The 11,932-nt window shown below is 38.0% G+C and overlaps 3 protein-coding genes across 7 annotated transcripts; 1 reads left to right on the forward strand and 2 right to left on the reverse strand.

The window, feature by feature from the left end:
* Positions 1-4,221, reverse strand: LOC117653958 (actin-related protein 3). Its single transcript, XM_034400030.1, has 8 exons — positions 4,036-4,221; positions 3,296-3,476; positions 3,055-3,211; positions 2,804-2,961; positions 2,402-2,719; positions 2,096-2,314; positions 1,933-2,016; positions 1-1,839 (listed from the first exon to the last, which is right to left on the reverse strand). Exons 1-8 carry the CDS (start codon positions 4,077-4,079, stop codon positions 1,744-1,746), a joined length of 1,257 nt encoding a protein of 418 aa, XP_034255921.1. The 5' UTR covers positions 4,080-4,221; the 3' UTR covers positions 1-1,743.
* A 253-nt stretch (positions 4,222-4,474) lies between these two features.
* LOC117653957 lies at positions 4,475-7,667 on the forward strand. Of its 4 annotated transcripts, none has more exons than XM_034400028.1 (10): positions 4,475-4,615; positions 5,094-5,254; positions 5,391-5,436; positions 5,556-5,681; positions 5,814-5,981; positions 6,058-6,202; positions 6,280-6,426; positions 6,514-6,665; positions 6,795-6,926; positions 7,000-7,667. In XM_034400028.1, exons 2-10 carry the CDS (start codon positions 5,109-5,111, stop codon positions 7,588-7,590), a joined length of 1,653 nt encoding a protein of 550 aa, XP_034255919.1. In that variant the 5' UTR covers positions 4,475-4,615; positions 5,094-5,108; the 3' UTR covers positions 7,591-7,667. The 4 variants fall into 4 exon arrangements, with proteins under 4 accessions (XP_034255919.1, XP_034255918.1, XP_034255920.1 ...); XM_034400027.1 differs by lacking the exon at positions 4,475-4,615 and adding an exon at positions 4,624-4,910; XM_034400029.1 differs by lacking the exon at positions 4,475-4,615 and adding an exon at positions 4,624-4,799.
* Positions 7,668-7,849: 182 nt separating this feature from the next.
* Positions 7,850-11,692, reverse strand: LOC117653955. Of its 2 annotated transcripts, none has more exons than XM_034400017.1 (11): positions 10,597-11,692; positions 10,379-10,489; positions 10,152-10,261; positions 9,813-9,992; positions 9,624-9,731; positions 9,476-9,537; positions 9,221-9,393; positions 8,920-9,139; positions 8,677-8,839; positions 8,509-8,583; positions 7,850-8,418 (listed from the first exon to the last, which is right to left on the reverse strand). In XM_034400017.1, the coding sequence occupies exons 1-11, from the start codon at positions 11,561-11,563 to the stop codon at positions 8,134-8,136; spliced, it is 2,454 nt and encodes an 817-aa protein (XP_034255908.1). In that variant the 5' UTR covers positions 11,564-11,692; the 3' UTR covers positions 7,850-8,133. The 2 variants fall into 2 exon arrangements, with proteins under 2 accessions (XP_034255908.1, XP_034255907.1); XM_034400016.1 differs by having other exon boundaries at positions 9,476-9,540.
* Between the last annotated feature and the right edge of the window lie 240 nt (positions 11,693-11,932).

Consider the following 11,932-nt stretch of genomic DNA (forward strand, 5'->3'; position numbering starts at 1 on the left):
TTTGTATATAAATCTTTAATTGAAAATGGTTACTTCCATAAAATGCATATTTGAACATTGGCTGTACAGAGCAACCAGAAATAAAAGCATCAACTTCTAAATTACACATAGTCTGACAAATTTGACACATATCAACTATGAGCCAGTCAAGTTACCCTTACCCACAAATCTGATTAGGGTTATTCATAACTGGTTAGTCTGCAGTTGCCAATCCAACACCAGCATAAAACACAAACAGAAACATTACTGCTACACTGGTATCAAATGACCATAACACACTTTCCACTAATCTGCTTCAGCTACACAATCCAATGAACTGACATCAATCCAGAACTCAACATCAAGTTCTTCATAATGACAATAGAAGGAATAAAAAGACCCTCATGAGACTTGTAGGAAAAATATCTGGCTTATCAGTTGATACATTACCTTTCCTTCTCATAGATCAAAGCTATTGTCAAGTCATGATCTAAATTAATCATCCTTTGATGGGAGGGATTAATCTGTATACAATAAGTGATTTCCTGCAATGAAACCATGCTACTTATTTCTTTAAAATAGCAGCAATGCAGGCAATGAAGTCCATAATAATAATTAAAACTATCTTGGAATTGGTACACAGGAAAGAAAGAGTTGGGTTAAAAGGGGCCACAATAACATTAATTAAGTGGACGAACAGATGTATACTACATGTATACAACACATCTTAATTTTCAGAGGCATCTGAAAATTAGATCGGTCAAAAGAGCTGTGAGTTATTACACTTAAAACACTGATAAAAAAATTTACAATTGAAGTTTAATTTAAAGTGGGTCCAAGCAACTCAGGCAGGGAGGGGAAATAATACTGATTGTTAACTAACACAGTATATGCCTGGATTTGATCAGAATATCTATCAAAAGTACACATTTGGAACAGATAGATGATGAAACACGTCTAAAATTTTAAAAAAATTCAGAGATCAAAAAATTTACAACAGATGGCTTGACATACAGTTGATTTGAAAACCATCAAACTTGTCAACCTTGTTAACCACGTAATTTCTCCATTCCCTTTTTCATTTCTGATCCCGGCAATTAAGTCTGCAACCAAGAAAAGTCTGCAAACAACAATGAATTTCAAAATAACATGAATGCAACCTTTGGGTTTCAGTGTCAAAAATAAAATATGATGGTGTTAAAAGAAAAAAGGATACCACAATTAGGTTTGGAACCTTTACTATTTACTTAATGACAAGAAAAACAAGGCTATCAATTTTTTAAAGAATCCTGAACAAAACAAAAATAGTACATCAATTTTACAGGAAACCCAACTTGGTTGATAGAGGATGCTGATTTACTCACATGTTCCCTGATCCCTAAACACTCTCACCACAGCAAGGCTTATACAACAATTTTTGCATACTTTCTTTTAAGGATTTCTAAAATTACATTAAATAACAAAGCATCTCCTTGTCCTGAATAAACAGTCCACAAGAGATGAAAACAGTTATGTTACTAGTACAAAAATTGATTTATAAACCCCTTGAAATTTATAAACATTTGAGCGTAACATACAAGCTAAATGAGAAATAAAAACAAGAATAATTATTGACCAATGAAGGGAAAAATGCAAGAGACCCAAATTTAATCACATATCACATTTCTCAGTATTCTATTGCAAGTTAAACATTCAGTTGTAAGTCTAAATGGAGTACAAAACCTAGCTCACATTGCAGCTTTGTGAGAGGGCAAAAAAAAAAAACTAAGTCATTGTTCCAAGGACAGGATTGTGGCGACATATGCTTGGTCCATACTCTTGGTAATCAGCTTTCGTGTGGCATACTTCATAATATTCCGGCTGAAAAAGAAATGTTTATAACATTAAATGATTGCCACCTTAGAGGGGGAGACTCATTGGAAGCAAAATAACTAAATAGGATAAAATTCTTACCGTAGATGCAAGCATGCTTCCTCCAAACCAAACAGCATAACGTTGCATATGATGCGTTACAACATTAACATCTATAGGCTTAGGCTGAAAGGAAAACATCAGAGTGTTATTCATGCATTACTCAGAAAAAGTCAGAACCTGATACTTTCAAAACTCAACTTACTGTAATACGTCCTCCACTAAGGCTCTCACTTAGTTTCAATCGCGCATCTACATTGCGTTTAATATCTCTCTGGAGCCTTCTACCAAAATCTCTGAACATAGTTGAACCTCCTGATAGCACAATATTGTTGTACAAAGGCCTTCTGACATCAATAGGGCAGTTCTGAATAACTTGGTCCACAGTCTCAGAAAGAGGTACAGTAAAATCAGGATTTGAAAACTGTAAGGAAAATAGTTTAAAATTCATTCCAATGAGTGGTTTTTCCAAGGAGTGTTTCAGTACACAGACGGTTAACAGACTACTTACCTCAGGATGGAAGAATATTTCAGGTCCAAGAAACCTTTCATAACCGACGTCCACTGAGAAAGGTTGCTTGGTTACAGAGTTAACACCTTTGTACTTCCTCATCCACTTTGAAGGGTCTGAATCATACTTAGCAAATTCCTTAGCAATATCAGGGCAAATGTAACAGTGTCGTTCTTTAATTGCCTTAGCAGTTTCCAAGGACTGTTCTGGTGGGATTCCAACTTCTCTTTCTCTGAGCAGTGACTGAATGAAGTAAGTAATGTCCCGTCCTGCGATGGGAATATGCTTGATGCAGCTTCCAATCACATAGCCTTCAGCCTGGAACAGAACATACATTCAAAAATGGCTGCAACATGAACCAACAAGATAACTGATGAAATGTTTCATTTGTAAGGAACATACCACAGGAATGACATGGGTAACACCGTCACCACTGTCAACCACAATGCCCGTCAATGTCCTTTCTTCAATGGGTCTAGAAGCCCATGAAGCAGCAAGAGCTAAAACAGCCTGTACTGCTATGTACAGCCCTGGCACATTGAATGACTCAAACATTATTTCTGAAAAGTAGAGAAGGAACATTTGACATAACCAACGTGCTTTCTAAATTAATGATAGGGTAAATTCCAGTCATTTTTAAGAGAAATACACACCAGCAAGGTATTCTCGGTTTTCAGGAGTGTTTAATGGGGGCTCAGTGAGCAAGAAATGGTGATCTTCTGGTTCAGCCCGTAAATACTTGAAAATACATTGTTCCAGGAACCTTTCCATAAGATTCCAATCTTCAACCAGTCCATGTCTTACAGGGTACTGAAATTTTTGAAGAGCAGGACATTAGATTACTCACATAATCATCAGATATTAGGTTAAAATGAAATTCAAACTCTTTATCACCTTAACAGCATAGCCTGTGGCATCGAATGCTTCATCGCCAATGAAGAAGTCCAAATCTTCAACTCCCTTAGCTAATCTACGAATAGCTTGGTCTCCGACTTTTGCAGACTCTCTGATGGCAATTGCTGATGGTATGATGAACTGAGGTTCTTTATTAGGGGCAAACCCAAGTTTAGTGTACCTGGTGAAATAAAACAGTGTTTAAGAGTACAAATTGACCACAGAATTGCAGATTGTGTTAAAAAAAGCCATGGTACATAAAAAGTTATGCTTTGTCACAATTTTAATAAGAAAGAAAGAAAAAAACAATTCAAAAATAATTTAAAATAAGTATTGAATGTATAAGACAAACAATGTCAAGGGTGTGACAATAAGATGTAAATAAGTGACTGTCACAGTGAGACATAGGACATTATATAGAAAAGACATCACGCAGAAGTTACGAAAACCAATATTTTTTTTAGGTGTCAACGTAACGAAAAACTGACTTATCAATGGGTGGGCGGATACGGGCGATAAGAGCATAACCTAACATCAATAGGTTCCAATACACATAATATTACCAATTTAGACGTGAGAATATTTGACTGACAGTGCAGAAAAATTGAAAAAACCACAGAAATAAAACAAGTAATTCTACACGTCGCGTAAAAATACAGAAGATAACGTTTTGGTATATAGGGTAAGATACTAAAAGCCGACTGCACTGAGAGGGTTTTAAGTGAAATGGTGCGACTTACCCAGTCCCCACGTCAATGACACACGCAGGTAATCTACCTGTCATGTTTGATACAATGTTTTTTCCAAATTGAATCTAAAAACGAAAGCCGGAAAATAGATTTCACTCTTCTCTAACCACACCTAAATTGTTGACAGCTTGCTCATAACCGTGGCCATGTTGGGTGTGTTCCCTCGCATGTTTCTAAACGTGACAGAAGAGCCTTTATGACCATTTGTGACCACTTTTTGTGTCATCAAATAACAATGCCGCCACACACCATATTACCATGATATTACACTAACATGTTAAATTCATTTGATTTGCTCACTTGAATGAAAACAGGAAAGCCCCTTTGCTGTGATTCAGTAACCAGTATGTCATCTTATTCGCAGTTATGTGTAATGTTTAGTAAAATTCACACCTGGGTAACGGCGTAACGGGATCTTTTCTGCCTGTAGGTTGGGAGCAGTTTTCAGGTTTCAAATTTCTGTAAACACGATCGGGTTCAAGTGATCTTTGTGCTGAGTGTGGTGAATGAATCTGCAACGTTCGCGAGACTGCATGCTCGGGCGGCATGGTGTTGCGGTTGCAGTTTCCTAGTAAGCAATCCAGTTTATTCTCTCTAGTTTCGGGTCGCGTGCCACGGGCCGTGTCCATCGAGTGAGTTGATTCAGCAGAGCAGTGCAGTGGGATCGTCTGCTGCTGCCGCGTTTCTTTCACCGCATATTCCCGTCAATAAATGAGTCACCATTCGCAGGATTGGTTCGATGTTAAGATGTGGAGGTGTGTTCACTTCGTTTTAACCATTCATGATACTGTTGACGTTCTCTCCCTGTGAGATACCAGCATGTTGCCGAATGTGATATGATTACCCCTGGATGGACAATAACCTGGGTTTGTTCCCACAACACTGACTGTCTCAATAAGAATGTACTTACTTGTAATTACACGTAATTGTAATTACTTGCATTGATTATTCAATGTTTAGTTTGTGTGGCTCTTACTATATGTTGCATGGATTTTTAAAAGAGATCAAAATTACGATTGTTTTTTGAGGAAATATTGAATTTGTTGCAGTCGTTCTTCCTGAAGATGTTACATAAATCTGTATTATGCGATAATGTTCAACTGCCCGCAATTGGCGCTGACGGCACTGATGATCTGCCCAATGAATTGGTCAATGTCATACGATCTATTGTGCCACCACCACCAGATGAAATGTTTTACAGCATTGCAAAGTAAGTTGTCAAGGTATTCCCCTCAGTGTTGCTATACCACCAATGACTCATAGTTAGTTACTTTAGTTAGCTCATTAGATTGCTGTGCATTACTAATCACTGATTTACACCTGCATCTCTTGTTTGATTACTTTAGAGTCCCTGACAACACATTGAGCCTCTTTCAACGAAGACCCACAGAGGTACCAAATAATGGTCATCTTTCAGTGCCTATGCTATAGGCAAAATTCCACAATTTTTCTTATTCTTCTGGTAAAGTTTTAAATTGTCAGAAGATTTATCTTGCCTTTCAATGTTGCAGAAAATCCTGCTTCAGAGAGGGGATGATGGTTCTTCATTCTCTGCAAAAGATACAGAAACGTATTTGGAGGATATTTTTATTCAATTGGTCGAGCCTAATAAATATTCTGACGGAAACAAAATTTTGGTAATTTTTGAACTTTTTGTGTGATCTAGAATTTTACTTTTACGTACACTCAGTAATCCAATAAATTAGAGCTAATCTAAGGCTCACTTTCAATTTCACCATAACTGTTTGAACTTTTGTTTTTGTTTGAAGCATATTGTTCTTGATTTAATGATAAGATGGAAATTGGATATAGCTGTTCAAGAACAAGCTTTCAAGTGCTTAGTGTGTCTAAGCCAACAATGTGAAGATTTGGAACCGCCTCCCCCTACAACATCATCAGTTTTAGAAGCAATGAAGTGTTTTCACAGATTTGAAGTGGTAAATGTGGAATAATGTAAATGTGTATTTCTTTTCACACATTAGTTTCTACATTGACATGTTTTACTTCTTCTAGATTCAAAGAATGGGAGTGAAGATTCTGAAAAGTAAAACATTTCTTGACAGGATGAAAACCAAGGTTCAGGTTGCATGTTTGATTTTTAACTCCTTATGCAATCTTCCTGAGATGGATGACTTCATGCTCCATGCCAAAGAAATAGGTATTATACTGCCTCCAGGCTTCTGCCATGTAAATATTTGCCAAAATTATTTAATATTAATAACTTTATCTAATTAGTACAAGAGCTGACTCCTCCTGAAAGAATTCAAATAAGGTCGTGCAAACAATATGTTGAAATGTTACTTGACTTCCCCAATCGTAAAAATGATAAAGTCACTGTTTTCTTAAGTTGGTGCGCCTTGGAAACTCTACTCTTACTAGCAGGTGAGTTGATATGTTCTTGCTGCTTATTTCCTATTTTGGTAAATTTTTGAGATCATTTAATCATTTTCTAAATCTCTTGTGTCCTAGAACCTGTTGTTAGATGGGGTGTTTTTATTGATATTCATGGCCAAGACAAACTGTGGAGAATGTCCTGTAGGTCTGAACTTGAAGATAGATGTCAGGCATTATTGAACAGAATACTTCCCCCAGATAAAAATCATGTCCTGACTGATAGAAATGTGAGTTCTAACAATGCAAGGAAGCATGTACGGCTTGCTTTATTTATCCCTTTGTCACCTGCATTACTTTTAGGAGTTAGGTCTTTGGTCAACATTGTAAGTTCTGAAACTGATTTGGATTTGTTTCAGGTAAGGCCATTAGCAATAAAATCTTCTGACCCTGTGGATCTAGTCCACCAACCTCTTACGAAAGCAACAGAGCTGTCATTGAGAGAAGACACAGGAAATTTTAACACAGATCAAACGTTGAAGGCTGGCAAGGTTTGCATGGGCGACTGATTCAGGGTGAACTACAGGGGATTCCTTTATGACAATTTCTTTCTTCTGTTTTTAGGTGAAAAATGAAAACTTCAACCAGTTGCAAGACAGAAGGACATCATCTGACCTGCTGCCTGCAGGGAATGCATTTAAGGTCCTTCCTGTTGATGACCTGATTGGATCAAAACCCCTGACTCCTCCCCCAACTATTCCAGACATAGATGACAGAGTTTCTGATGATGAAATAACTTGCACACAATCGTCTTATTCCCCTCTCTACAGAATCACATCTCCTTCATACTCTCCTCCCCCTGAAACCTATGCTTCACTTGAGAGACGCTTTGGTGCTACCTTAAGCCCACCACAGAAACTAAATGAGGACCATGTAAATACAGCTTGCACTGTAAATAACAGGGACAGAGGAGTGTGCCACAGTGCTAATGAAGAAGTTTCAATCAAATCAGCTGCAAATGGAAACAAGTCTGAACCACACCAAAAACTAAGTCCCAAAATAGTTCAATGTTTATTCTGTCATGAACCTAAGGCGAAACGTCCACTTCTAGTGACACAATACAACAACCTATCACATTGCTTACTGGAGCCCCGTAACAGCATGTTGTATAAGTTATTTCAATCAAACCTGTGTGACTTGCATAAAATGCGATAAAATTTTTGCTTCATACTTTGTACTAGCCCTCTAAGGCACCAATCAATTTAAATGTTGTCTTCGTTTTACTTTCTTAGTTTGTGTAAGTATTTATTTATTTTCTGAAGGAAAGTGATTGTGTTTTCTATATTTCCTTTTTTTGGTGAAATTGAGCTGAACCTCACTCAGTTCAGGCTCATAATTTGAAGGCGTAGTAGTGCATTCATTGACTGGGTAGATTTTCCTTCTTATACTTTGCAGTAATCAGGAAAACAATTAATTATAAGCAGATAGGATTTCAAATTTTTATTACAAGATAAAGGTTAAATAACCTTCCATTATATATTATGAATGCATGTTCCAAGGAGATTACCAAACCTTGACTAGGTTATATCATATACTTTGTACTTCATGTATGCACTTATTATTATTTATTATTACATGGCAGTGCATACTTAATTAATACTAATAAAGAAGAATTCAATCAAAATAAAAAGTGAGTCCTTACTTCGACTATAAACTAACAAAATATCACAGCATTATCAGGAAAGATGATAACAGATTTTAAAGACGATAGTTCCTTGTTGGTTGCAACATGTTTTCTTGGATAGAATCAAGAACCCACTGTTCTTTCACATGCATAACATCAGTATGAGAAGGTCGCCGTTGATATGGACCAATTATCACTCTGGCTTGACGCACTGATTTTACAAGATTTCCTCCACATAGCTCAAGGAGATCTGTAAGCTCGGAGTAGGGGGGAGTACTATCTTTACTTACATAAATGCATCCAGCAGAACTAAAAATGTCAGGAGCAGCCCCAAGGGTCTCACGAGCAATTCGAGATTGCTAAAAAGAAAACCAAAAATTACTGTTGATATTCAGAAAAGAAAAAGAGGCAATCACGAGCAGCAAAAATGTTTCTCATTTCATAGGTACCTGTACAGCTGGGAATTCTGTCAGCTCGAAAGGCTCCTCATCCAGCCAATACCCTGCTTCCAGAGATCTCAGCACCTGAAAAGTAGACAACACAAACATACAGTACTTCTATTTGCTTTTTCACTTCTCTCCACCTTTTCTTTTATAGCCTTTTTTAATTGCTCTTACCCATTCCTGACGGATGATCCAGCATCCATGGGCTATACCTCTCAATAGATTTATTGTTCTTTTGCTTTCACCACACACAACATGTGTGGTTCTAGATGAAACTGTTGGCTCTAAAATCCAGCCTCCTAGCTGTTTAATCACAGCAGCAACAACATCAATCTCTCTGGAAAATTACAAAGGGTTTTGTCGCTAACTTAGAAAAACTAAAAACAAACATAAACTAACTTTGTTACCAGGACTTACCTTCGGTGCATGAATGTGCATACCATAGTGGGTATTTTAGCTTTAACCTTTTTTTGTTTGGACCCAGATAAACCAGGTGTGCCTCTTACAAAACAAGAAGATCTCCGGCGAAAATTTTGGGATGAGGAGGACTGATATTTGACTATCCTCCTTGGAGGAATATTCTTCTTCTTTTGTGAGGAAGAAGACTGACTGTACGGAAATGGGGGTCTTACTCTATCTAAATTAATAGGAGGGAAAAGAAGAAGTAATTATTCCAGTACTTTGCAGTTCACACTATTTATATATAATTAATAGTTACCTGCTGGAAAGTCATCAAAAGATAAAGAAGCTGGAAGGCGTTGCTTCAATGGTAGAAGTTTTCTCTTGTTCTTTTTTTGAGTTGAAACTCCACAAGAGTCAATTGCATCAATTCTTTTAAGAACAATACTCAAAGTTTTTAAAGCAACACCATCAGGAATATTTGGATTCGGTCTAAAAAGAAACACACATCAAATTTCATTTTCATCAAATTTTTTGTTTGTAAAAAATAATGCAGGTGTTTAACAACACTTACTGTGTTTCCTCAGAAACGTCATCAGAAGATTCCTCCTCAGAAGGTGCGCTTTGGCTTGACGGCTGCTTGAAGGTAAAAAATTAGATTAAGTCAAGAACTCAACTCTCTTCAGTAGTAAAATTTTAAATGGTCAGAGGTAGTAACTTACTTGGGATGAAGTGGCTTTCTGTGATCTTGCCTTCAGTCTTTTAAGCTGCTTTTTTTGCCTTTCTTCAGCTTTACCCTCTTCAAAATCAGGTTGGAATGATTTCATTTTCTGAGAAATTGAGCAATTGTGTGAGAGGTGCAAATCAAAATATATATGTCACACTGATCAATGAAAAATCAAATCACTTACTCTGTAAGCACCAGGCTCATCATATAAATGTAAATCTAAAGGTGGATGATCTGCTTCAGGAGCAATTCTTCCATGCTTTTTACACTCATCAATCCAAAGAACTGAAACAAGGTGACATCCTTGTTTCTGGGCTTTCCGCAATGTACTTGGAGCACCTTCATTAAATACAACGTGAGTGACCTGAGGACAAAAAGCTCTCCCACTTAATTAGTTTGAAAAAAATTAATTTACCCAATACTTTTTAGCCGCACAGCCTTGCCCCCAAAAAGAAAGAAAAGCAAACCACTTAATAAATATCCTCACATCTGTATTCTTAATTTTTAAAAGACAACAATTTACCTCTGTGCTTAATTTATCAAGAACTCTTGCTCCTAGATTACGTAGCTGGGTCCTAACACCCATTGACCTATTGTCATGTCCTGATCTTACTTCAACATATGCTGTTACACCTGGCAAAAGGAAAAGCATGGTCACCACAAAATTGCACCAAACAGGTAAAACCTTTAAAAGGAAAGAAGACATGGTAAGATTATTTCGGATTTTCCATAACCATGAAAAAGGTTTACCATTCAAGACAGCAGTTGACTTGGAAATGTTTGTGTCTGCAGTAGCAATGCCAGCTTGCTGAGTATTAAGGATATCAGTTAAAACTACTTTGGCAGTCCTAGTTTCGATTCCTGGAGGAGAAAACACACCATTGAAAAAATGTGCACAAAAGAATAACACGATCAGGACCTAAAATATAATTAGAAGACAAAAGAAATAAACATTGACACATATCTACCTTGATGGTCATTTTGCGGCAAAGGATCCGGCTGACAATCTGATGACTTGCCTTTGCCATCTTTGAACCTTATGTAAACTCTGCATCTTGCTGCAGATGGCAAAAGTACACTACCATCCTCCAAGTTCTGGCTTCGATTCAGTGAACAATATGGTGATGAGTTTTCGGATGAAATGCATTCCAAGACAAGTTGCATATTCGATTCTTCATTACCGCTTAGACTTGATTTCTTTGGTAAATTTTTATTCTGTCCCGACGAGTTTGGTTGACAGGTGGAGTTTTGAGTCTGACGACTTCTATAATATTCTGAGGCGCCTTCATAGTCTGTTTCACTGGAGTCAGAGTCATTGCCACAGTCATTGACTTTTCTCGATTTGATCACAGGTTCATCATGCTGAGGCTGTGATTCATCAGTCGATGTGGAGCATCTAGCAGGGCGTTTTGGTTTCCTGGCATCATCACGTCTTTTCGCAGCAATGATGCGATCAACAAAGTCCACAGACGAAACATCATCATTACGTTCTCTTGCGTGTCTTGAATGTTGAGATGCATTGAGTAGGTTTTCCGAACCGTCCTCGACTTGTTGTTTCTGACTGGGCACTACTTCGGGGGTCGCTTGCAATCTTTGCAATCCCATCGACATGACAGCTGGAACTGGTGAACGCATACCATCGACTTGATCATCGGCTGGGGGGCTCTCGGTAGCACTTCCAACCTGGCCCTGCACTGAGCTCTCTGTCCCCTTGTCTTTCTCAAGTTCCTCATGATCGGACTGCGATTGCGAATTGTTCCGTTGCAGCAGCTTGGCGATGCTTGGGCTGGCGGCGGGGCCAGGGTCGGGGCAAGGACCAGGGCCGGCTTCTCCATCGTCCTCTTCGAGGGGGGTGCTCGTGATGAACGTACTGGATAGTAAAGTACTACTCCGGTTCCGCAAGCCATCACAAAAATACTGATAGAGCTGCGACATAACGGTGCTTTCCAGATGGCAGAGACATTAACCCCGAAGTTGCTCCAAATCGTCACAAAAATGCATCACATCACGAGCTAACAACAACATCAACAACAAATCGACAAGTTTGAACTTGCATGAAGAGCATGCCAGCATAGCCAACTGCAGGCTTCGTGGACGTTCAACTCAACATACGCAATCGGTGGTAGTTCTATCTCACAGGAAATAAATAAATTAACTTAATAAAATAATATTAAAAAGAGTACGATTCTTCGATCTACACGAAATAACGACTGTTTTGGTAAACCAACTTAGTACAGTTAGGTTTGTGTGGCCGGAGTATGACAAACTCACGTTGGAACCCCGCAACAGCTGTATGAAAATTTC

This window comes from Thrips palmi, unplaced genomic scaffold (assembly GCF_012932325.1).
Source record: "Thrips palmi isolate BJ-2018 unplaced genomic scaffold, TpBJ-2018v1 HiC_scaffold_8, whole genome shotgun sequence".
In the NCBI taxonomy this organism is placed as follows: Eukaryota; Metazoa; Arthropoda; class Insecta; order Thysanoptera; family Thripidae; genus Thrips; species Thrips palmi.

Coding starts and splice junctions, on each gene's coding strand:
- LOC117653958 (XM_034400030.1), bottom strand. CDS start 4,079: ATGACAGGTAGATTACCTGCGTGTGTCATTGACGTGGGGACTGG. Junction 2,962..3,054: donor AAACCGAGAATACCTTGCTG/GTGTGTATTTCT, acceptor TCTACTTTTCAG/AAATAATGTTTGAGTCATTC. Junction 1,840..1,932: donor GAAGCATGCTTGCATCTACG/GTAAGAATTTTA, acceptor TTTCTTTTTCAG/CCGGAATATTATGAAGTATG.
- LOC117653957 (XM_034400026.1), top strand. CDS start 4,881: ATGATTACCCCTGGATGGACAATAACCTGGGTTTGTTCCCACAACACT. Junction 5,255..5,390: donor ATGTTTTACAGCATTGCAAA/GTAAGTTGTCAA, acceptor TGATTACTTTAG/AGTCCCTGACAACACATTGA. Junction 6,927..6,999: donor AAACGTTGAAGGCTGGCAAG/GTTTGCATGGGC, acceptor TTCTGTTTTTAG/GTGAAAAATGAAAACTTCAA.
- LOC117653955 (XM_034400016.1), bottom strand. CDS start 11,563: ATGTCGCAGCTCTATCAGTATTTTTGTGATGGCTTGCGGAACCGGAGT. Junction 10,490..10,596: donor GCCGCAAAATGACCATCAAG/GTAGATATGTGT, acceptor TTTCTCCTCCAG/GAATCGAAACTAGGACTGCC. Junction 9,140..9,220: donor TTTTGATGACTTTCCAGCAG/GTAACTATTAAT, acceptor CTATTAATTTAG/ATAGAGTAAGACCCCCATTT.